This window comes from Pelobates fuscus, chromosome 2 (genome assembly GCF_036172605.1).
Source record: "Pelobates fuscus isolate aPelFus1 chromosome 2, aPelFus1.pri, whole genome shotgun sequence".
Classification (NCBI taxonomy): Eukaryota; Metazoa; Chordata; class Amphibia; order Anura; family Pelobatidae; genus Pelobates; species Pelobates fuscus.
This window is the reverse complement of record NC_086318.1, coordinates 447,370,613-447,396,010: the sequence shown is the minus strand read 5'-3', so window position 1 is coordinate 447,396,010 and position 25,398 is coordinate 447,370,613. Positions and strand designations below refer to the sequence as shown.

General features: G+C 45.4%; 1 protein-coding gene across 3 annotated transcripts in view; it reads right to left on the bottom strand.

Annotated features, from left to right (window-relative positions):
• Positions 1-13,347: 13,347 nt before the first annotated feature.
• Positions 13,348-25,398, bottom strand: part of CUL9 (cullin 9) — an 89,242-nt gene continuing 77,191 nt past the window's right edge. For all 3 annotated transcript variants that reach the window (XM_063444157.1, XM_063444159.1, XM_063444160.1), the window contains exons 39-41: positions 20,562-20,695; positions 19,657-19,751; positions 13,348-14,146 (exon numbers count right to left, since the gene is read on the bottom strand). In XM_063444157.1, coding sequence (XP_063300227.1) covers positions 13,945-14,146; positions 19,657-19,751; positions 20,562-20,695 — 431 coding nt within the window. In that variant the 3' untranslated portion in view covers positions 13,348-13,944. The remainder of the gene's footprint in view (positions 14,147-19,656; positions 19,752-20,561; positions 20,696-25,398) is intronic.

Genomic DNA, 25,398 nt, shown 5'->3' with positions numbered 1-25,398 from the left:
TACCGAACTGGCCCATGACAGAGTCAAGGAATCTCCAATTGACCCTGTCAAAGGCCTTTTCGGCATCGAGGGCCATAACAACCGAACCCAGTCGATTCTCATCCATTCTGTGTATTAAATAAAAAATCCTACGAGTATTATCGGTAGTACTTCTACCCCTTACAAAACCCGACTGGTCCACTCCAATCACGTCATTTATAGTATCTTTAAGTCAATTGGACAATATGCTGGAAAAGTTTTTTTTTTTTTAATAAATTCTTTATTTTATTTTGAAATTTTTCAGTAGTATGGGGGTTGGGGTACAGAAAGGAGAAACGTGGGAGCAAGGATAATTTCACAGAGACCTTGGGTCGCATTAGTATGTTACATAACAGTCATAAAGAAGAGGTAATTACATAGCAAATTGTGCTGCAACTGTTGCGGTCTTTCGTAGTTGCTGTAAGGCTCTGTTCTCAGCTCCGAGAGGAGGTTCGGAAGCAAATTTGTAGAAGGGTGTAACGTTGTGTTGCAGTGAGTGATTTATAACAACTATAACAAGATTATTTTTGGTTGGAAAATATTTTTACATCCGTGTTGATCAATGAGATCGGTCTATAGTTAGTAATTAGAGTAGGATCTTTGTCGGGCTTTGGAATAGGTATTATTGAAGCTATCATCATTTCTTTTGGAAAGGGAGAGTCTATAGATACCTTTGTAAACATTTCCAATAGAATAGAGGAAATAGGACTAAGGAAGGTTTTATAAAATATTGCCGGATATCCATCAGGGCCAGGCGCTTTATTAGGTTTTAAATTATTTATTGCCTCTATAATCTCCGTTAATAGAATTGGGGCATTAAGTCTGTCTAAATTTTAAGTTTTTATTTTGGGGAATTTAAGACTACTTAGGAATCTATCAATTTCTAGGTCAGTAGCTTTAACTTCATCCAAATTGTATAGAGAGCCATAGTAATCTACAAAATCCCTAGCAATGTCATTTGGTAGGATTAAGTGGATGTCTCCTGAGATTATTTTTTTATAGATTTATCCTTATTAAAGTTTTTAAGTTTATTGGAGAGATCTCTATTTATTTTGTTACTATTGTGGTACCATCTTTGTTTAAGGAGTGTAAGGTTCTTATTTACTGAGTCATAGATTTTATCTTTAATGGATAGTTTCAATTTAATTATTTCTTCCGTTAGTTCTTTAGTTGTTGCTTTTTTATTTAAGTATTCTTTCTCAGCCAATTTAATTCTTAATTTTTGAAGAGTATCACCCTTCTTCCTTTTAAGTTCAGAACCATATTTAATTAATAATCCTCTAATAAAACTTTTGAGAGTACACCATACCATAGGAGTCGAGACCTCTCCATTGTTGTTAATCTTTAAAAAATTCTCAATTTCCATTGTAATAGAATCTTTGATATGATCAACTTTCAGTAGACTTTCATTAAGTCTCCACCTTGTCCTAGGTCTACAATTCACTTTAGATTTAATCTTCAGAAATATAGGGGCATGATCTGATAATGTTATAGAACCAATACTTGCTTTAACGATAAAGAAAGTATAGTCCCTTTCATTTGGGTTAAATATCCTCCAGCAATCATAAAGAGTATTTTTGGTAATAATGTCTGCTAAATTGTATGGATAATTATTTAATGACTCAGAGTTTCCTGTTTGTTTATAGCTTCTATCCTTTCTTGGATCCATGACACTATTAAAGTCACCTCCCAATATTATATTACCACTAGCTAGTTCATCTAGTGTTTCCATAATCTGATCAAGTAATATTTCTGGATTACGATTTGGAGCGTAGATATTAATCAAGGTATAAATTATACCATCTATTTTGACCACTAGGAATACGTATCTACCCATAGGGTCAGAAGAGAAGTGTATAGTTTCTACTATATGACTATTGGAAATAATAATGGCAGTACCCCTTTTCTTCTTCTTCCCCTCTAGATTTGAGGTAAATACCCATGGATATTTCTTAAATTTCCACAATCTATCTGACGGGTTGATCCAATGAGTCTCTTGAATAAATGCAACATCTATTTGATTTTCATTTAGAAATTTACATACGGCTCCCCTCTTTTGAGGTGAGTTCAACCCCTGAACATTCCATGAGACAATATTAAGTGTCATCATAGAGAAAAGTATTCTCCACTGCTCTTAATTCCCTTCTCCATCGGCCAAAAAAAAAAAAAACAGACCACATTTTCACACAAAACACACACGAATAGCATACCAATAAGTAAAACGAATTTCCAATTGGTATTCCAATAAAGTAACCCAATAGTTACCCTTTGGATAGGCCTGCCTAGATTGCAGGAGTAAGGTCACGGGGGGGGGGGGGGGAATGGAGAGGTTGGAGGTCACAGAATAATATATAGACTCAGTTCAATATTAAACTTTACCGTTATTATAAATTACCATTAATACGAGAGTCAGATCTACGAGGGTGGGAAGGGGAAAAAAAATAGAAAATAAAAAAAATAAAGGAAAAGGAATTATATATACATTACCCAGTTATCTATTACCATTAGTCATAGCAGTTGTAACAATGTCTTGGGTATTAATTGCTACTATCATTTACTACAGCAGATTGAATATTTATCCTGCCCCAAATTGAGAGTTTTAGCTGGTTTTAATATTTTGCTAATAGAATATAATATTGGGCGGAATACATCACATTTCAATCTACATGTTATTTAGGACTTTGTTTGAATTCCCTGAAGTTAAATTAGACTGTTTTTTCACATCAAAGAAAGAGGAAGTCATGTGTCTGTCAGGGCTTTATATATGGATGTGATAGCGGTTACTGATTGGTTTAAAACATGTATTGATTGACTTGTGCTGCTGGAGGCATACAGTAAAGAAAGTTATGCAAAATACTTGCCTCCTGTCATGTGATAAAATTAAGATTATAGGTACACTACGTTAGCATAATATACATATAATTGGAGATGTATACACACTAATATGATTTGATTTTTAGAGAAAAGCAAGAATGAAGCCTTAGGGGTCAGACGAAGCTTGACCCCAAAGTCGACATACAAAAGGACTATGTGGGTATAAAGGGTCCTAAACCCTAAATTGTTTAATTAGGAGAAAAATTGCATCAGAGGGTGAGAGAGTGAAGGGCGACCTGCCTTTCCTCTAACACTCCCCCCAGGTATACCCATAATGGTAAAGATAATTCGTGGGGCACGTATAGAATGACAATAACATGGCAAGGGAGAGACTGTTTGAATATAGTCCCATCTACTTATTACAAGTTGAATATATACAGGTTACAATATCCTGAGCTCTTATCATATATTTAGAATCAGATATTATTTAAACCAAACGTAATATATTGCCAGCTACTAGCTTTTGACTTCAATCCCCCAAGTAAAATACCCGACTATTATGTTGATCGTATTGACCAACTTATTAGTAGCGACTTACAGTCAGCTATATACATATATACCTACAAGAGACAATTTAGGCTGCATCGAGCCTTTCCTTTTTAAATTCACTAGCACTGTGTGTTTCACTTATTTCACCATTTTTTGTCCTTAAAGATATTTTTAAATAGAATTTAAGAAAGCTATGTTTTAGTTTCAACCTTTATTCTATACGTGCCTCACGAGTGCAGAGGGAACTTGCTGGCATTTCGGATCTGTACTGCCCGTATGGGTGGGACCAGTCAGATATGTTTCAGAGAAGTTGCCCCACAAATTATCTTTACCATTGTGGGTATACCTGGGGGGAGTGTTAGAGGAAAGGCAGGTCGCCCTTCACTTTCACCCTCAATTTTTCTCGTAATGATTCGATCTTTGTATAGATGAATGTATTTATCAGTTATTCGTACAGGTTAGATGGATACATGATATAAACAATGTCTAATGATAAATATAACCAAACCGGTCTTTGGTTAAAGAATATACATAACCAAAGACCTATATTGAACCCCTTCAGGACCAGACTGTTTTGGCCATATTGTACGTTAAGGACCAGGGCTGTTTTAACACTATTGTGGTGTTTGTGTCTAGCTGTAATTTTCCTCTCTCATTTAATGTTCCCATACAAGTTACATATATATTTTTTTCAGGACAAAAAGGGTTTTATTTACAGATTATTATTTGTATCAGGTCATAATTTACTTTAAAAAAAAATAATAAAATATGGTGAAAAATGTAAAAAAAAAAAAATGTTGACTTTAACTTGAAAAATCTTTTACTTATTTACAAAAGCTAATGAAAAAAAACTGCTAAATACATTCAAAATTGTGTCCTGAGTTTAAAAACATGGAGAGCAAAAAACAGGTCGCAAGAGTATTCTGAGAACGGACAGCAACTGAAATAGCCTGCCCGTCGGTGGATCCCCGCTCAGAAATCAAGCTGGTTCGAGCTCATCTTGTGCCATTACAGAGAGAACTTCTCTGAAACATATCTGACTGGTCCCACCCATACGGGCAGTACAGATCCGAAATGCCCTCTGCACGAAAGATACAGCAACCCCAGACGATCGTTTCAGCCTTGTTAGGCATCATCAGTGAGGCATAGCGGATATCTCCCTAGGCACCGTGAGCAAGGGGTCCACGTCTGGATTACCATTTAAACTTATGGAGAGCAAAAAACAGGTCGCAAGAGTATTAAGAGTTTAAAAACACCTAGTGTCTATGCTTTTTTTTTTTGCAAGTTGTAGGGCTATAAGTACAAGTAGGAAATTGCGGTTTCAAAATATATCTTTTTAAAAAGTATCAGTAGTGACATTGTAACACTGTGATCTGTCAAATTCTCTGAATCACACCCCACATGTACATATTTCTTTTAAAGTAGACAACCCAGGGTATTCAATATGGGTTATGTCCAGTCTTTTTTAGTAGCCACTTAGTCACAAACACTGGCCAAAGTTAGCGTTCACACAAATATAAATGCCAACTATGGCCAGTGTTTGTGACTAAGTGGCTACTAAAAAAGGCTGGACATACCCCATTTGCAATACATTGGGTTGTCTTCTTTTGCAAATGGTATGCCATCATTGAGGTAATTGTGGCGAAACCAACCTCGCCACTGGGCCCTGGAGAAGCCTGTTTGCTAGCCTCCTACCTACTGACTATGGCCCCTGGGTTATTTTGGGCATATTGTACTGTATATTGCTGCTACTGGCCCTTTTAACAGCATCTATGGACATATTGGGACTTTTGGGACTACTGTCCCTTTAAGACTGTGAAGCATATTCGAGTGTACTGCCTGTAATATTATATATGTATTTATAGATGTGTTAAGTTTATCCTGGGTGATTTGTATGCAGCATTCTGATTGTTCGGTAGAATCACTCCATTCAGTATATTGAGTGAAACTACCGAACAACCAGACCACCCAGGAATGAGTGTGCCTCCAATTACCGTTTGCAACAATGTTGCAAACAGGTAATTGGCAATCAGTGCAGTGTGGTCTTTGTCCTCTGGGTGGCCGCCATTCGGGAAACAAACACGTGGCGGCGGCCATCTTAAACTACCGAACAGCGGTGTTTTGCCGTCGAGTGTCTGGAACTAAAATCGGACACTTGACTAGGCAAACACCGCTGAGACCTCCATACTTCCAGAAATTCGTATGGAAACTACCGAATGACCCGCCGTTCGGTAGAAAGAGCCCCATAAACAAGGGAATTCATTCAAACCCTCTCCAGGCTCTATAACACAGGCAATTCGCCTGTTTTCATTCCCTTGTTTGTGACCGACCGCAGGGCCAAAATGCATGGAACTGTTTTCGGATACTTTACCCATGCGGTCGGTCAAATCTTTAGAACCCCATATCTCACGAACCATTCAACCGAATTACTTGAATTTTGAATATGTTGTCCCCCTGAATAAGGGCTATCCAGCGATGCTGGATTTAAAGGTGTACCCCCGGGTTTTGGGGTACATCCAGAACTTGGCTGAAAAAGTGTACCGGATAATTGAGTTTAATGTTATCTGAGGGGAGGGGATGTGTGGGCTGAACCATGTATGTGATTGGTTATTTTATGCCTCCCCCTGGGTGTGGCCTGTATGTGGATTAGTGTAATAAAAGCCAGGCTGGATGAGCCAGTCCAGAGTTCCTGTTTTACCCTCAAAGTGATGTGTCGTCTCATTATTGGGGGGGAAGGATTTATTGCATGCTGTTCCAGTTGACTGCTAGGAGTACAAGCCTATTCATATGGTTCCTATTCAATGGTATACAGCATTCATATGCTTGGGAGAATTTAAAAGGTTTCTCGGATTCGGTGATTGTGGTGTCTGCCAGAGTGCTTGGAGTCCTCAGGAAGCACTAGGAGCATCCTTTAACGGAGGTACCCAGTCGGGGTGCCAGGTGATCCGTTACATTGGTGGCAAGCGGTGGGATGGCGTCCTAGTGCGAGGTAAAGCAGCTCGGAGACACAGTACGTTTGGATTTACAAATTGAGGGCAACGCTAGCAGTCGTGCAGTGCCCCTGGGAGCAGACAAGTATGGAAGGTTCTGGCTCTGGAGATGATTGGCTGGCCGAGGTGAGGCAGCGAGTGGCCGAGTATGGGGATGATATACCCATGGAGACACGCCGGGTGATCTGGAACCAGGTCATGGCCGAGCGAAACACAAGGCTGGACCGAGAATACCGGTTGGCAAAAGAGAGGAAGTATGCTCAGCAGCAGGAGCGTTACAGCAGCCGGGTAGAGGCTGCATCCGAGGAGGTTAGCCGTCTTTCCCTGAGGCGGCGGGAGGAACCCGAAGTGGGGGTCCTCATAGACTGGTCCTGTGAGGAACCACAACAGGCAGGTAGAGATGGGACCAAGGTCTCTCCACCGGGCCCACCGGGATGCTGGGCAGCCGGCCCAGATCCCCAGCAGCAGCCAGAGTTGCCAGGTGGGGAAGCAGGTGGCCCTTACTCACAAATGTTGAGGGGCCTCACGGATTGGTCCTGGGAAGACCCACAGATGGCAGGTGGAGATGGGACTGCGGTCTCTCTACCGGCCCTACAGGGATGCTGGGCAGTCGGCCCAGATCCCCAGCGGCAATGTGCGTTACAGGGAGCTGACGGTGCCGTTCTTGCTATCCAGCTGCATTCAAGGCTGCAGGGACAGGAGCCTGTTATCCCCTCTCCCCAGCGGCTGAAGGTGTGTAAGGGAGAGGAGTTGGTTATTCCCTCTCCCCAGCGGCAGCACAGCTCACCAAGGGGAGACAGTAAGCCCCTCACCAGCGCAGATGGGACCGTGGTCTCTGCGCCCTGCCTACAGGGAGTACAGAGGGTCAGCCCTGCTCCCCAGCGGCAGAAAGTGTGTAAGGGAGAGGTGTTTGTTACCCCCTCTCCCCAGCGGCAGCTTAGCACACCAAGGGGAGACAGTAAGCCCCACACCAGCGCAGATGGGACCGTGGTCTCTGCGCCCAAGTTACAGGGAGCTGAAGGGGCCGTCCTCCCTCCCCAGCGGCAGTGTGATTTGTTGGGAATTGGGAGCCCAGTCTCCATTCCCCAGCGGCAGTGTGAATTGCAGGGAATTGGGAGCCCAGTCTCCATTCCCCAGTGGCAGGCTGAGTTACAGGGGGCAGAGGTAGTTGGTCCTACCCCCCAGCAGCAGAGTGATATGCCGGGAAGGCAGTGTGAAGTGCAGGGAGAGGAGAGCAGCGTCCTCCCTCCCCAGCGGAAGGCTGAGTTACAGGGGGCAGAGGTAGTTGGTCCTACCCCCCAGCAGCAGCGTGATTTTTTGGGAATAGAGAGCCCAGTCTCTATTCCCCAGCAGCAGGACACTGAATTGGGAGGAGAGACAGTCGGTCTCCCTCCACAAAGACTGAAAGTAGGCATGGGAGAGGAGATTGTTACCTCCTCTCCCCAGCGGCGGATCATCAATGGGCAGAGTGTTCTAATGGGAGAGGAGCTGGTTACCACCTCTCCCCAGCGGCAGCTTAATGTACCAGGGGGAGACTGTAAGCCCCACACCTGTGCAGATGGGACCGTGGTCTCTGCACTTCCAGCACAGGGGGTAGGGACGGTCGGTCCTGCCCCCCCACAACAGGGCTGTTTAGCCAAAGGGGAGACAGTCTGTCTCCAGCAGCAGAGCTGCGCAGCAAAAGGGGAGACAGTCGGTCTCCAGCAACCAGGCTCCAACCAGACTACTCCTGTAGTAGTGCTGGCACCAGGGCAGAGTACCGCTGGTCTCTGCCCACTCAGCAACCCACCAAAACAGCCTACCAGTCCCCCACACAGCCGGGGTGAGGCACCTGGACCTGGACAAGTTTTTCCATTACTCAGGTGTAGTAACCATTTATTGTGGGTGGGCTGTACTGCTGTTTCTGTTTTGTGGGTGGGCTGCTGGACTAACAAGGGCACTGACCGGCAAGAGGTCAGGTACCCTGTTAGTCTGTTTGGAAAAGGGGAGAAGTGTGGCGAAACCAACCTCGCCACTGGGCCCTGGAGAAGCCTGTTTGCTAGCCTCCTACCTACTGACTATGGCCCCTGGGTTATTTTGGGCATATTGTACTGTATATTGCTGCTACTGGCCCTTTTAACAGCATCTATGGACATATTGGGACTTTTGGGACTACTGTCCCTTTAAGACTGTGAAGCATATTCGAGTGTACTGCCTGTAATATTATATATGTATTTATAGATGTGTTAAGTTTATCCTGGGTGATTTGTATGCAGCATTCTGATTGTTCGGTAGAATCACTCCATTCAGTATATTGAGTGAAACTACCGAACAACCAGACCACCCAGGAATGAGTGTGCCTCCAATTACCGTTTGCAACAATGTTGCAAACAGGTAATTGGCAATCAGTGCAGTGTGGTCTTTGTCCTCTGGGTGGCCGCCATTCGGGAAACAAACACGTGGCGGCGGCCATCTTAAACTACCGAACAGCGGTGTTTTGCCGTCGAGTGTCTGGAACTAAAATCGGACACTTGACTAGGCAAACACCGCTGAGACCTCCATACTTCCAGAAATTCGTATGGAAACTACCGAATGACCCGCCGTTCGGTAGAAAGAGCCCCATAAACAAGGGAATTCATTCAAACCCTCTCCAGGCTCTATAACACAGGCAATTCGCCTGTTTTCATTCCCTTGTTTGTGACCGACCGCAGGGCCAAAATGCATGGAACTGTTTTCGGATACTTTACCCATGCGGTCGGTCAAATCTTTAGAACCCCATATCTCACGAACCATTCAACCGAATTACTTGAATTTTGGATATGTTGTCCCCCTGAATAAGGGCTATCCAGCGATGCTGGATTTAAAGGTGTACCCCCGGGTTTTGGGGTACATCCAGAACTTGGCTGAAAAAGTGTACCGGATAATTGAGTTTAATGTTATCTGAGGGGAGGGGATGTGTGGGCTGAACCATGTATGTGATTGGTTATTTTATGCCTCCCCCTGGGTGTGGCCTGTATGTGGATTAGTGTAATAAAAGCCAGGCTGGATGAGCCAGTCCAGAGTTCCTGTTTTACCCTCAAAGTGATGTGTCGTCTCATTATTGGGGGGGAAGGATTTATTGCATGCTGTTCCAGTTGACTGCTAGGAGTACAAGCCTATTCATATGGTTCCTATTCAATGGTATACAGCATTCATATGCTTGGGAGAATTTAAAAGGTTTCTCGGATTCGGTGATTGTGGTGTCTGCCAGAGTGCTTGGAGTCCTCAGGAAGCACTAGGAGCATCCTTTAACGGAGGTACCCAGTCGGGGTGCCAGGTGATCTGTTACAGTAATTCTCATTCCTGGGCTACCATACGCTCTCAAAGGCAATATAACCAACCTGGCAATTTTCAATGTAAAATAATTTGACCCTGTAACTTTCAAAAACACTATAAAATCTGTACATGGGGGGGTACTGTTTTACTCGGGAGACTTTGTTTAACACATATTAGTGTTTCAAAACAGTAAAACGTATCACAACAATTATATCATCAGTGAAAGTGCCGTTTGTGTGTGAAAAATGCAAAAAACTTCACTTTCACTGATGATCATCGTTGTAAAACATTTTACTACGTTAAAACACTAATGTTTGTGTTCAGCAAAGTCTTCCGAGTAAAACAGTACCCCCCCATGTACAGGTTTTATGGTGTCTTGGAAAGTTACAGGGTTAAATACATGTATTCAGCGAAGTCTCCAGAGTAAAACAGTACCCCCCATGTACAGGTTTTAGGGTGTCATAGAAAGTTACAAGGTTAAATATAGTGCTAGCAAATTAAATTCTCTGGACTTTCAGCCTGGGTTGTCAGGCAGGTCCTGCAAATTGCAATCAATAAAATTACTTATGTAAAAATATGCACATAGAATTTAAATATATATATATACACACACACACACACACACACACACACACATTTATATATTTGAAGTCTACATGTATATTTATGAAATTATTTATGTAATTTTGTATATGATATATATATATTTCATATTATTTTGATTTATTAATATATATTTCATTCCAAGTGTATTTTGATATAAGTATATATATTAATATCAAAATACAGTTAGAATAAAATTTCATATGTATAATTTTTTTAAAATTATTTTTGAGTTTTTAAATTTATTTTAATGTACTTATTATTTGTATTTTATAATATAATATAAGTCCTGCACTCACTGCTCCCGGTCTTGTTTATGCCTCGGTGCAATCTCCGGCCTTTGTATACAATGTCTTGATGGAGAGCACTCACAGTACTCCAGAATATTTCAAAAGTGCTTTTTATTTCAGCAATGTTCAAATACAAAGTGTCGGCGTTTCAGTCCAACCGGACTTATATCAAGACAATTTAACAGTGTTATACAACTCATTGAAATATGCAGTGCTCAAACATTCATTGGAGGGTGTTAAGGAGTCATGTCATCAATGACGTATCTCATTTCAAATGAGTCATCTGTGTAATTAATCCCCTAATTCCCCAGAAGTGAGTAATTAGGTGTTCAGAGGGGATTAAGAAAACTAACTTCTAAAACAAATATATACAAATATTGACCCAATATAAAGACGTTTATAGTGAAATAGTCAGGACACCCACGATATAGATGTTTTCTAAATCTCATACTGGCAAACTGTCTGTATTCACTATATGTCCATAGACAAATATCACCATAACCACTAGAAGGATATTACTCACAAATGCAGGATGTTTTAGCACTGCATATTTCAATGAGTTGTATAACACCGGTTGGACTGAAACGTCGACACTTTGTACTTGAACATTGATTGCTGAAATAAAAAACACTTTTGAAATATTCTAGAGTCCTGTGAGTGCTCTCCATCAAGACCTTATATATATATAACCAAACACCAACTCACATCTCTTAGATGTGTGGCAATAGAGCATGTCCCCGTCCCAGTTCGTGGTGGAGACAGGGGCAAACTCTTATTACAAAGGGAAACTTATTGCATAACTCAGCTTAACACCCTGGCACCTAAGGGTTTGAATGGAAAGTGTTCTTTTACAGTTTTTCTTTGAGGGCCCAAATGATCTTCTCATGTGTGTATCATAAGAAAAGGGAATGAATAAACAAATTGGCTGGGTGGTGAAGATCTCTCATGTGTGGTTTTGGGAACCATGTTCCAATATTAACATATATAGATCGATAGTAATGTTTTTTTTCAGACATATATCATTATTATTATTATTTTTTGATAATGTACGAAATATTTATAATCTAGTGTAAATACATTATTCTGAGAGTTTAGGAGTAACATTAATGCATGATAGTAGTATTTGGAGGATGCACATAATGATTATTATTATTATTATGTTATTTAAGTAAATCATGCTTAATTTAATATTACATATAGATCACTGCACACAGGGATATCAAATCATTTTAACTTACATTTCAACACATTTACCACACTTAGTCTGTGGCATACACACCATATTCAACATCAATATGCCTTGATATTAACGAATAATAATAATTAAATCATTTTTGTTTTATTTTATTATTATTTTTGTATTCATTTCATTATGGGTATCTGAAGGTTGTTTCTCCTTTACATATGTTAAGCTGACACATTGTATATATCACAGATCTGAGTTTTAGATTTATTATTCTATTATAAGTGCACTGTGCATTATGATCTCTTCCTGCTGTTCCGTTCGACCGCGTTCTGGTTGCCATCACAACGCGCTAATAAAGTCGAAGGAACAATAATAGAGTGAAGTTTTTCCACTTATGGCGCCAGTACACGCGGGAATAACCAATGGGAATTGTGCTTCTCTGGTTGCCCCGGAAACGTGACGCGCCGGGCCAATCCACTCTCTCCTCTATCACATGGGTTGTAACCCGGAAGTAACTTTAGCGTGGATGCGACTAGGACGCGCTCGACGGTAGCGGCGAATGAGTATCACCTGGAAACGTAAGTAATTACCTGATTATGATGTCGTATATAAGCTTGTGTTTTTTAGTATGTCATTTGTATCCTGATGAAAGCTCCATGTTGGAGCTGAAACGTCGATTATGATTGTGGAATAAAGAAGAAATCTTACTGTAAACCCTCGGAGTGCCGGTATATTCTTTTGATCTATTATTTTGCTACCAGAGCACCAGGTACCAAAATTTTTTTTGTTAAGTTGGAGTGCAGGAATTACCTACATACATACATACATACATACATACACACACACGTGTAATTTATTTATTTAATTTCTATATATGGATCTTATTCACATTTACACACCATTATTTCACTTAGCATTATGTCTTCACTTGTCGGTTGTTTAGATGTCTCTTGGCAACCGACTGCACGCATTTCGTGGGGAGGGCTGCTTCACATGCCCACTTTATGACCCTGCCCCTCCTAGTGGGTTGCTCTACCTTTAACTGCCTGGGCTGGGCAGCAACTTTGGGCCCCAAAGCTGGAGATAAGAACCACTGCCATTTGGGATTTTACGCAATCTTTCAGAGAGCACTTGGAATGAAGGTTTTCATACCAAAGTTCTACTTTCCAATATCCAGCAATGTAGTACAGGGACGTGGGCGCTGCCACATCAGAGTTTAGTTTTAGCTAACCGCATGCAAGATGGCACAAAGTCGTCTTTGTCTGGTAATTGTATGTAGTAATAATGTGAAAGCACTCAGCCATGTAACTGTTTATCTGCAACTTTAATGAAGCTTTACAGAATCGGCAAGCAGAGACTGCAAATATTCCAACAAGGAACGGACTCTGTCCGTGAGTTCAGCCACACGCTGCGTGCCCCGCGGCCTGACCCCACAATACATACACAACTGGAGAATCCCAATCAAGGAAAAAACTGCAGAAATTGTAATAAAAAATAACTCTTAATTATAAATATAAATGTATAGATTTTTCCAGCCTGTAGAGAGTCTGGAACTGAAGTCTTCAGTTACATGAATTAGCAGTAAATTAACTCCAGTCGTGCTGGAATCTGATCGGTAAGATGGCCCCGGATGTTAAGGACAGGCCCCAGGTACACAAAGGCTTTAAAAGAAAAGTATGAGTTAGGAGGAGAAGGCATCGAGAATAATTAAAGATCGAGTAAGGGCTATGAGAGATGGATTGGGAAAAAGGAAGTGTGACAAGGGATAGCAAAGTGTCTAACTTAAAGGACACCAAGATAAAACGGTTTTAGAGGAATGACTACAGGAGAATACAGCGAAAGTTCAGCTGTCCAATCAAACCAAATCCTTCTCCTCAAGTCTTACAAGTTTATAAGATCCAGGAGAAGATTAAGATCAGAATACAAATATAGGGTAAAAAAATTGGGTAATGTGAATGAATTGCAACAAAAGCGGAGCCAAGATAGAAGAGCAATCCTGTATGGAATGGGGAAAAGTAAGGGTTACAAGCAAATTGCAATATGAAAAGCTTGGGTCAGGGTAAAGCCCTATTAGACATGGAATTATGAGAAGCATGGTGGTGAAGGAGTGTGAGAGGTAGACAGGTCAGTGGGAACAGATAATCCCCTTGGCAATGGTTTGAAATGTAAATCAGGCTGCCCAAAGGGAATGGAAGAAGGTTTACTCATAGATATCTGCATCATCGTCCTCGAATATAAATGAATCTGGCTCAAGATTTTCTGATTCATCATCCTCATCATATGAAAAGTCATCCTCATCCAGGTCATCGTCATAATCCTCATGCCACTGTGGGACATATTCCTCGTCCTCGTCTTCCTGTTCGCCAGCGGTGTCACCAGAATCCGAGTCACCAACAACAGCACTGCCAAGAGAAGAACAGTAAGTGACACAAAGATGGAGAAGACTCTTAAAGCAGCACTGTCACGCCAGACTTACCTTTCTCCTATTGTTTCCTCTTCTCATCCTCTCTCAGAATCGGTTCTCCATTTCTTTAAAACAAAAGTCATAGAAAGTACTCACCCTTCTACTTGACACAGGAAATCGAGCAGACTTAAGCTCCTCCTTTGGTCAAAGAAAGTCAAGGTAGGAAAAATACACAAGACAAAGTAGTCCCTACTTTGTGTTATGTTTTAAAGAAAACTAGATCAGAAATAAAGAAAAGGAGAACCGATTCTGAAAGAGGAAACGACAGAGGAGAAAGGCAAGTTCGGTGTGACAGTGCCACTTTAAATATCTGAGGAGCTCTGCAGGAGGTCAGACTGAATGGACCCCAATCAGCTTGGGAGGGAGACCAGGAAAAGAGATCAGGGTGAATAGCGTGGGTGTGAGTGAAGGCTGAGATCAGGGTGAATAGCAGGGGTGTGAAGGCTGAGATCGGGGTGAATAGCGGGGGTGTGAGTGAAGGCTGAGATCGGGGTGAATAGCGGGGGTGTGAGTGAAGGCTGAGATCAGGGTGAATAGCGGGGGTGTGAGTGAAGGCTAAGATCAGGGTGAATAGCGGGGGTGTGAAGGCTGAGATCGGGGTGATTAGCGGGAGTGTGAAGGCTGAGATCGGGGTGATTAGCGGGGGTGTGAAGGCTGAGATCGGGGTGAATAGCGGGAGTGTGAAGGCTGAGATCGGGGTGAATAGCGGGAGTGTGAAGGCTGAGATCAGGGTGAATAGCGGGAGTGTGAAGGTTGAGATCGGGGTGAATAGCGGGAGTGTGAAGGCTGAGATCGGGGTGAATAGCGGGGGTGTGAAGGCTGAGATCGGGGTGAATAGCGGGAGTGTGAAGGCTGAGATCAGGGTGAATAGCGGGAGTGTGAAGGCTGAGATCGGGGTGAATAGCGGGAGTGTGAAGGCTGAGATCAGGGTGAATAGCGGGAGTGTGAAGGCTGAGATCGGGGTGAATAGCGGGAGTGTGAAGGCTGAGATCGGGGTGAATAGCGGGGGTGTGAAGGCTGAGATCGGGGTGAATAGCGGGGGTGTGAAGGCTGAGATCAGGGTGAATAGCGGGGTGTGAAGGCTGAGATCAGGGTGAATAGCGGGGATGTGAAGGCTGAGATCGGGGTGAATAGCGGGAGTGTGAAGGCTGAGATCAGGGTGAATAGCGGGATGTGAAGGCTGAGATCAGGGTGAATAGCGGGATGTGAAGGCAGAGATCAGGGTGAATAGCAGGGATGTGAAGGCAGAGATCAGGGTGAATAGCGGGAGCGTAAAGGCTGAGATCGGGGTGAATAGCGGGAGCGTAAAGGCTGAGATCGGGGTGAATAGCGGGGATGTGAAGGCGGAGATCAGGGTGAATAGCGGGGTGTGAAGGCTGAGATCAGGGTGAATAGCGGGGATGTGAAGGCTGAGATCAGGGTGAATAGCGGGGATGTGAAGGCTGAGATCAGGGTGAATAGCGGGGATGTGAAGGCAGAGATCAGGGTGAATAGCGGGGGTGTGAAGGCTGAGATCAGGGTGAATAGCGGGGGTGTGAAGGCTGAGATCAGGGTGAATAGCGGGGGTGTGAAGGCTGAGATCAGGGTGAATAGCGGGGATGTGAAGGCTGAGATCAGGGTGAATAGCGGGGGTGTGAAGGCTGAGATCAGGGTGAATAGCGGGGGTGTGAAGGCTGAGATCGGGGTGAATAGCGGGGGTGTGAAGGCTGAGATCGGGGTGAATAGCGGGGGTGTAAAGGCTGAGATCGGGGTGAATAGCGAGGGTGTGAAGGCTGAGAACGGGGTATATAGCGGGAGTGTGAAGGCTGAGAACGGGGTATATAGCGGGAGTGTGAAGGCTGAAATCGGGGTATATAGCGGGAGGTTGAAGGCTGAAATCGGGGTATATAGCGGGAGTGTGAAGGCAGAGATCAGGGTGAATAGCAGGGGTGTGAGTGAAGGCTGAGATCAGGGTGAATAGCGGGAGTGTGAAGGCTGAGATCAGGGTGAATAGCGGGAGTGTGAAGGCTGAGATCAGGGTGAATAGCGGGAGTGTGAAGGCTGAGATCAGGGTGAATAGCGGGAGTGTGAAGGCTGAGATCAGGGTGAATAGCGGGATGTGAAGGCAGAGATCAGGGTGAATAGCAGGGATGTGAAGGCAGAGATCAGGGTGAATAGCGGGGGGTGTGAAGGCTGAGATCAGGGTGAATAGCGGGAGCGTGAAGGCTGAGATCGGGGTGAATAGCGGGGATGTGAAGGCGGAGATCAGGGTGAATAGCGGGGTGTGAAGGCTGAGATCAGGGTGAATAGCGGGGATGTGAAGGCTGAGATCAGGGTGAATAGTGGGGATGTGAAGGCTGAGATCAGGGTGAATAGTGGGGATGTGAAGGCTGAGATCAGGGTGAATAGCGGGGGGTGTGAAGGCTGAGATCAGGGTGAATAGCGGGGGGTGTGAAGGCTGAGATCAGGGTGAATAGCGGGGGTGTGAAGGCTGAGATCGGGGTGAATAGCGGGAGTGTAAAGGCTGAGATCGGGGTGAATAGCGGGAGTGTAAAGGCTGAGATCGGGGTGATTAGCGGGAGTGTGAAGGCTGAGATCAGGGTGAATAGCGAGGGTGTGAAGGCTGAGATCGGGGTGAATAGCGAGGGTGTGAAGGCTGAGATCGGGGTGAATAGCGAGGGTGTGAAGGCTGAGAACGGGGTGAATAGCGAGGGTGTGAAGGCTGAGAACGGGGTGAATAGCGATGGTGTGAAGGCTGAAATCGGGGTATATAGCGGGAGTGTGAAGGCTGAAATCGGGGTATATAGCGGGAGTGTGAAGGCTGAGATCAGGGTGAATAGCGGGAGTGTGAAGGCTGAGATGAGGGTGAATAGCGGGAGTGTGAAGGCTGAGATGAGGGTGAATAGCGGGAGTGTGAAGGCTGAGATCAGGGTGAATAGCGGGAGTGTGAAGGCTGAGATCAGGGTGAATAGCGGGATGTGAAGGCAGAGATCAGGGTGAATAGCAGGGATGTGAAGGCAGAGATCAGGGTGAATAGCAGGGATGTGAAGGCAGAGATCAGGGTGAATAGCGGGGGGTGTGAAGGCTGAGATCAGGGTGAATAGCGGGAGCGTGAAGGCTGAGATCGAGGTGAATAGCGGGGATGTGAAGGCGGAGATCAGGGTGAATAGCGGGGTGTGAAGGCTGAGATCAGGGTGAATAGCGGGGATGTGAAGGCTGAGATCAGGGTGAATAGTGGGGATGTGAAGGCTGAGATCAGGGTGAATAGCGGGGGGTGTGAAGGCTGAGATCAGGGTGAATAGCGGGGGGTGTGAAGGCTGAGATCAGGGTGAATAGCGGGGGTGTGAAGGCTGAGATCGGGGTGAATAGCGGGAGTGTAAAGGCTGAGATCGGGGTGAATAGCGGGAGTGTGAAGGCTGAGATCGGGGTGAATAGCGGGGGTGTGAAGGCTGAGATCGGGGTAAATAGCAGAGGTGTGAAGGCGGAGATCAGGGTGAATAGCGGGGGGTGTGAAGGCTGAGAACGGGGTATATAGCGGGAGTGTGAAGGCTGAAATCGGGGTGATTAGCGGGAGTGTGAAGGCTGAGATCAGGGTGAATAGCGAGGGTGTGAAGGCTGAGATCGGGGTGAATAGCGAGGGTGTGAAGGCTGAGATCGGGGTGAATAGCGAGGGTGTGAAGGCTGAGAACGGGGTATATAGCGGGAGTGTGAAGGCTGAAATCGGGGTATATAGCGGGAGTGTGAAGGCTGAAATCGGGGTATATAGCGGGAGTGTGAAGGCTGAGATCAGGGTGAATAGCGGGGGGTGTGAAGGCTGAGATGAGGGTGAATAGCGGGAGTGTGAAGGCGGAGATCGGGGTGAATAGCGGGAGTGTGAAGGCTGAGATCGGGGTGAAAAGCGGGGGTGTGAAGGCTGAGATCGGGGTGAATAGCGGGGATGTGAAGGCTGAGATCAGGGTGAATAGCAGGAGTGTGAAGGCTGAGATCAGGGTGAATAGCAGGGATGTGAAGGCAGAGATCAGGGTGAATAGCGGGGGGTGTGAAGGCAGAGATCAGGGTGAATAGCGGGGGGGGTGAAGGCGGAGATCAGGGTGAATAGCGGGAGTGTGAAGGCTGAGATCGGGGTGAATAGCGGGGATGTGAAGGCGGAGATCAGGGTGAATAGCGGGAGTGTGAAGGCGGAGATCAGGGTGAATAGCGGGGTGTGAAGGCTGAGATCAGGGTGAATAGCGGGATGTGAAGGCAGAGATCAGGGTGAATAGCAGGGATGTGAAGGCAGAGATCAGGGTGAATAGCGGGGGGTGTGAAGGCAGAGATCAGGGTGAATAGCGGGAGTGTGAAGGCGGAGATCGGGGTGAATAGCGGGGATGTGAAGGCGGAGATCAGGGTGAATAGCGGGAGTGTGAAGGCGGAGAGATCAGGGTGAATAGCGGGGTGTGAAGGCGGAGATCGGGGTGAATAGCGGGGATGTGAAGGCGGAGATCAGGGTGAATAGCGGGAGTGTGAAGGCGGAGAGATCAGGGTGAATAGCGGGGTGTGAAGGCTGAGATCAGGGTGAATAGCGGGGATGTGAAGGCTGAGATCAGGGTGAATAGCGGGGGTGTGAAGGCTGAGATCAGGGTGAATAGCGGGGGTGTGAAGGTAGAGATCAGGGTGAATAGCGGGGGTGTGAAGGCGGAGATCAGGGTGAATAGCGGGGTGTGAAGGTAGAGATCAGGGTGAATAGCGGGGGTGTGAAGGTAGAGATCAGGGTGAATAGCGGGGGTGTGAAGGCTGAGATCAGGGTGAATAGCGGGGGTGTGAAGGTAGAGATCAGGGTGAATAGCGGGGGTGTGAAGGCTGAGATCGGGGTGAATAGCGGGGGGGTGAAGGCTGAGATCGGGGGTGTGAAGGCTGAGATCGGGGTGAATAGCGGGGGTGTGAAGGCTGAGATCGGGGTGAATAGCGGGGGTGTGAAGGCTGAGATCGGGGTGAATAGCGGGGGTGTGAAGGCTGAGATCGGGGTGAATAGCGGGGGTGTGAAGGCTGAGATCGGGGTGAATAGCGGGGGTGTGAAGGCTGAGATCAGGGTGAATAGCGGGGATGTTATGGAGATCGGCTGTGACTGGGATGAATAGCAGGGATGTTAATGAGTTAAGCTGTGACTGGGATGAATAGCGGGGATGTTAAGGAATTCTGCTGTGACTGGGATGAATAGCGGGGATGTTAAGGAGTTTGGCTGTGACTGGGATGAATAGCGGGGATGTTAAGGAGTTTGGCTGTGACTGGGATGAATAGCGGGGATGTTAAGGAGTTCGGCTGTGACTGGGATGAATAGCGGGGATGTTAAGGAGTTCGGCTGTGACTGGGATGAATAGCGGGGATGTTAAGGAGTTCGGCTGTGACTGGGATGAATAGCGGGGATGTTAAGGAGTTCGGCTGTGGCTAGAGTAAACAGCAGAGAAGCGAGAGAGGGTAAAAAGATCTTACTCTGTGGCCGTTGGGAAGGCAGCGCTGCCTGTTGGTACATTAGATAATTTGGGGTCTTTAAAGTCAGGCTGAGAGAAGAAGCCAACTCGAAAATCCTAAAAGAAAACAAGCAATACTTGAACCAAAGCTAGTTTGTATTTGGATTCCTTACTTGTCAAACCCTTTCTAAATATTGTTATTAAAGCAAAATAGGATATATTTCTAAGGACAATGACACATGTAAGATGAATCTGATTTACATTGTCGTCCTGTAGAAATACAAACCCTGCCACTGTATAATACATCGCCTCCTCAGCCTTCAAATACTGCGCTGCTACTTTCGCTGAATCACCTACCTCCAGATACTTTTCTCATTCGCCACCTGCCTGTTATAAGCTCAGGAGGTGATGGGATCAAGCTGACAGTAGCTGTGCAGTAATCATGTACATATAGATAGTTTAAAGGGCAACTCCAAACAAAAAACGGTTTGGTTAGACTAGAGTAAGCCTCTCTATCCTGCCCCTCTCCCTGGAGCTTCATTAAATAAATAAAATAAGGGATACACTTATTCCATGTTCCAGCATTGAGGTCAGGTTCTGCTCGGGGAGAGATGAAGGGTGAGGATGAGCTGAGGGCAGGATAGGGGTAGCACTGAGGAGGAGCGGACACCCAATATGCACAGAATTGACATTAGCCAGCCTGAAACTCTTGTTCTAGGCTAGCTAATGACGCCTCAATGATGCTAAGCTGAAACTCCACCTCCGGCAGCCAAAGTCATATGGAAACACTGCACATACAGACTCCTTGACCACTTCATATCACTGACGTGGTCATGGTGCATGGAGTAACCCTTTAATATAGTAATTGGGGTAAGGGCTTTTGAGTGCTACATGGGTATGGGCAAACAATGTCTGGCCGGTTCTCACCTGAGTTGAATGTTGCAGGATGCCACTCAGTCTCTCTTGTACCCGTCTCACCAGTTCCAGGCCACTGTTGTATTTGTCAGCACTCAGCAGTCGCACGCTGGATGACAGATCTTCACTCTGCAGTAGGCTGTCCTCTGAGGAAAGAAGTAGGCACTCCATCACAAGAATTGCGATAGCAAACAGTACTTATAGTGTCACTTTAATTAAATGACTGCATCATACCACAGGTATATGTCTGAAATGTTAGCCAAATCAGGGCAGAACCAGGCCTCCATTTGCCTTGTGTAGGTTGACTGAGTAACAAGGGAATGCAGTTAACAAACATTGTTAAAGGAACACTATAGTCACAAAACACTTTTAGTTGAATGGAACAGTTTTGGTGTATAGAACATGCCTCTTGCAGTCTCGCTGCTCAATTCTCTGCCATTAGGAGTTAAATCCCTTTGTTTATGAACCCTAGTTACACCTCCCTGTATGTGACTTACACAGCCTTCCTAAACACTTCCTGTAAAGATATGCAATTTACAGAGCGGGAGATAAAAACTTAAGTAAGTTCCACAGTAAAATCTGATTGAAAATAAAACCATTTCTTCATGGAGGCTGTGTGAGTCACAGACAGGGAAGGTGTGGCTAGAGCTGCATAAACAGAAACAATACAGGAAAGGCCCTGACAATATATTTATTGTTCCTGGTAGATATACCGCTTTGAGACCCTGAAGATTGGACTGAGTGAATTTCATTAGAGGAGTCAACATTTTCAAAAGACTTTTGCTCCGAGTCCTACCTTGATGATTGAGATAGGATACTACTGCCCGGTGGTCTGTTTGTACCAATATCCAAGTGTTTTTGAAATGGGAATAAATAGGGCTCTTTAAATTGCTCTCCAAGGTTGGCATGTAATTTTCGCTCTTTCTGAGACCATCTTCCTTATTTCCACATTGAACCATAATAAGCTACCCATCCATTAAGGCTCGCATCCGTGGTTACCATATTACAATTTGGCTCTAACGGAAAACTCGAGATCTTTTTTCTTTCGTCCACCATTTTAAATTGTCTATTATCTGTGGAATGAGGAGAAATCTCTGTTCCCAGTTGCCTATCTTCTTCTAAAACCATCTTAAAAACTATTTCAATTGGGCGGAGCCTGAACGGCAAACTGAACGGTCGCATCTTGAGAGAGCTCCTGCCACACATCGTGGAAAAATAATACCAAGACCCTAACCAAAGCCTGAAACCATGCCGGGGTACGCTACCCAGGTAGCGAGCGCCCTGGTGAATCATTTGATACCAGACATGGGCATCTTGGACGACCACAACTTGAATAAGGCACTTGGCGGCCTACGGGAGACGGAGAAGGGGAGAGGCGGCCGCTCTCTCCGATCCCGCACCGGGGTAACTGAGACGGAGACACAGAATACCAGCCTATCCCGCCCCCCCCCCCCCAGGACCGGCGGGGGTTATCCCGGTCCACCACTCAGAAGCAACTGGGCCACGACACCTAGACACAATGAACAGCATAATGGCGGACGCCACGTGCACACCAGAGTGCGACACAGAGGTGCCGGACCTCTCAACAAGACTCACAACTCTATCTAAAGCCTTCTGGGCAAAACGAAAGAAACGGGCACGGAAGCTCAAAGCAAGCAAACACTCACGAAGCGAAAAACCCAAGCAACCCCGCCGTAAGCGAGTTACTCCTCGCACTAACAGCGCACCAAGATGGCGCTGCAGGCGGAACTGCCCCTCGCCTACAAACAAGCACACGAAGGGACCGCACACACCTAAGCAAGGACGCAGGATTCTACGAACCCTCCACACACACAGCAACTGCCTGGGTCGAGCCAAACAGTCGCAGGAAGCACCCTACCTCACACAACGATGGAAGACTAAGATGATACAGCGGACCCCCATTTACCGCAGCCCCACCTCGTCCCCTGCTGGCTGACCTCCGACGTGAAGGATATGCGGACCAAAAACTGAGAACCCAGCACTGGTGGCGCCCCCACATACAGCAAGCTGAGCTATGGCACACGTACTTCGGCAGCTTCCCACTGCGGGACATCGGCTAAGCAGCCTACAGGGACATTCAGCTTGAAGGCTGTAACGGAGCTCCGTGTACTCCGACCGAGTACCCTCCGTTGATGGACGCTTCCTAGCTTGCGCCGAGGACCACAAGCACCGCACACTCCACAACCGCCGAAGCTTAACTGGAGCCTCGCCGTCTTCCTTCCACCCTGGATCGGCTTCTGTCCTCCAGGACCGTGTGGAGAAGACCTCTCCTCCAGGAGTGCGTATCCGGAACAAGCTCTTAAAAGAGCTAAGTGATTTAAAGCTCAGGGGAATATGCAGAGCAGAGCAATCCCCAGTGAGATATAGCAGTTCCCTCCAATAACGAGACAAGGCTACGTATTGAGGGTCAGAAGAGGTCTCAGGTGCTGGAACACCGAGCCTGGTTTTTATTGCAGTTGTTACAAATACAGGTCCATGTGGCGAAACCAGCTTCGCCACTGTGAACTGGAGAGGCCTGGCTGCTAGCCTCCTGCCCTGCGACTACGGCCCCTGGACATATTGCTCTAGAAACACTATATTTGGGCATGTAATAATTCATATTGCTGCTACTGGCCCTTTAAAAGCAGCGATGGACATATTGGGACTTTTGGGACTACTGTACCTTTAAGACTGTGGAGCGTAGTACAGTAATCCTGCCTTTAATACTTTAATGTCATGTATGTATTTTTGTATGCAGTTAACCTGGGTTATATATATGTACAGCATTCATCTGATTGTTCGGTAGAATCACTCCATTCATTGTATTGAGGAAACTACCGAACAACCAGACCACCCAGGACTAAGTGTGCCTCCAATTACCGTTTGCAACAATGTTGCAAACGGGTAATTGGCAATCAGTGTAGTGTGGTCTGTGTCCTCTGGGTGGCCGCCATTCGGGAAACAAACACGTGGCGGCGGCCATCTTAAACTACCGAACAGCGGTGTTTTGCCGTCGAGTGTCTGGAACTGAAATCGGACACTCGACTAGGCAAACACCGCTGAGACCTCCATACTCCCAGAAATTCGTATAGAAACTACCGAATGACCCGCCGTTCGGTAGAAAGAAACATACGAACTAGGGCATTCATGCGAATCCCCCTTAGTCTCTATAACCCAAGTAATTCGTCTGTTTCATTCACTTGTTTGTGACCGACCGCAGGGCCAAAATGCATGGAACTGTTTTCGGATACTTTACCCATGCGGTCGGTCAAATCTTTGGAACTTCATATCTCCCGAACCATTCATCCGAATGACCTGATTCTTGGATATGTTGTCCCCCTGAATAAGGGCTATCAGGGGATACCTGTTTTGGAGGTGTAGCATATGTATTTGGGGTACATCCAGGAATTGGGGAAAAGGATGTACGGTATAATTATGTTAAGTGCTAATCTAAGGGGAGGAAATGTGTGGGAGGTACATCCATGTGATTGGTTAAATTCATCCTCCCCCTGGGAGTGTCCTGTATGTACTTGTTTGTAATAAAAGCCAGACTGGGTGTCCCAGTCCAGAGTTCTTGCTTAACCCTCAAAGCGATGTGTCGTCTCGGTCTTTGGGGGAATGGGATTGTATGCTGACTGCCAAGAGTGTAAGCCGATGTCTGCTTTTCTTGTTCAGCTGTTCCAGTGTTCGTGTGGTTCCAGTCGGGAGAATGGTGTTTGCAGTAGCTGCCTGTGCATCTGGAAAGGGGATTATCGCCTAAACTGGGTTTTATCCTCTTGTAAGTGAAACGGTCCGTTACAGTCCACCCACAGGGAGGTATAAAACAACCAATCACACATCAGTTACATCCCACATATTCCCTCCCCTTATCCTGAGAGGAAACTATTATACATACAGTTAAAACATACTTTCTATCCAACTTTCAGAACTCTAAAACCATACATCACATTCACATAAAAATACATATCCACAATCAATCCATTCAGGGGAACAACATATTAAAAAATGGCATGAATCAGACCAGGGGTTCAAAAGTTAGTAAAATGATCTTTTAAAACCCCTGCCAGAATGGCTTTCCGGCTCAGACCGGTTTTACAGAGCCCTCCCTCCTGGAGACAATGGAGAAGTAATCCAATTACCTCCCAGGACAGAGACAGACTCCATTGAGCACATGGGACACAAAGACAGTAAAACACTTTAAAATACATAAAGTCCCCTTTTACACATAACACACATATCCCCAGATAGCTGGGATCTGAGCGCACAAAACTACCGAATAGCGCGCAGATCCTATTCGCACAGTTCAATTGCCATGGTGCTAAAGTCTTTCATTATATGAATAGGCTCCATGGCATAGCTATCTGGGGTATCACCGCTCACACAGGGCAAGTACCGAATTACCCCACTGTATTTAAAGGGCCAGAATGAGTGACATGCACTCTGTTAGGGCCGAATACTGTTTTTAAAGGGCCCAATCTCCCAGGGCCATAGTCATGAGGAAGGAGGCTGGCAAACAGGCTTCTCCACAATCCAGGGAAGCAGGGCAATTTATCATTTAAAGGGCCAGTTACAAATAGCAATTTGTAACAAATGCGACGCGTGCTTTAACCCAATCATATGGTGTCCGGCGGACATATACAGGCAATAATGTTCAATAACTACAGAACTCTGGTCATGTGCATTTGGACTAGAGTATTATCATTGCTCCGTGTTTTGTAGCACTACTGTTTACTTATTAGACGTTAAGTTTAAGCAGCACTCAGTACAACCAGTATCATTCACTCAGTTTACATAATAGACTTGGCATCCTCTCTTTAGCATCATGCTTATCACCTGACAATATACTAGA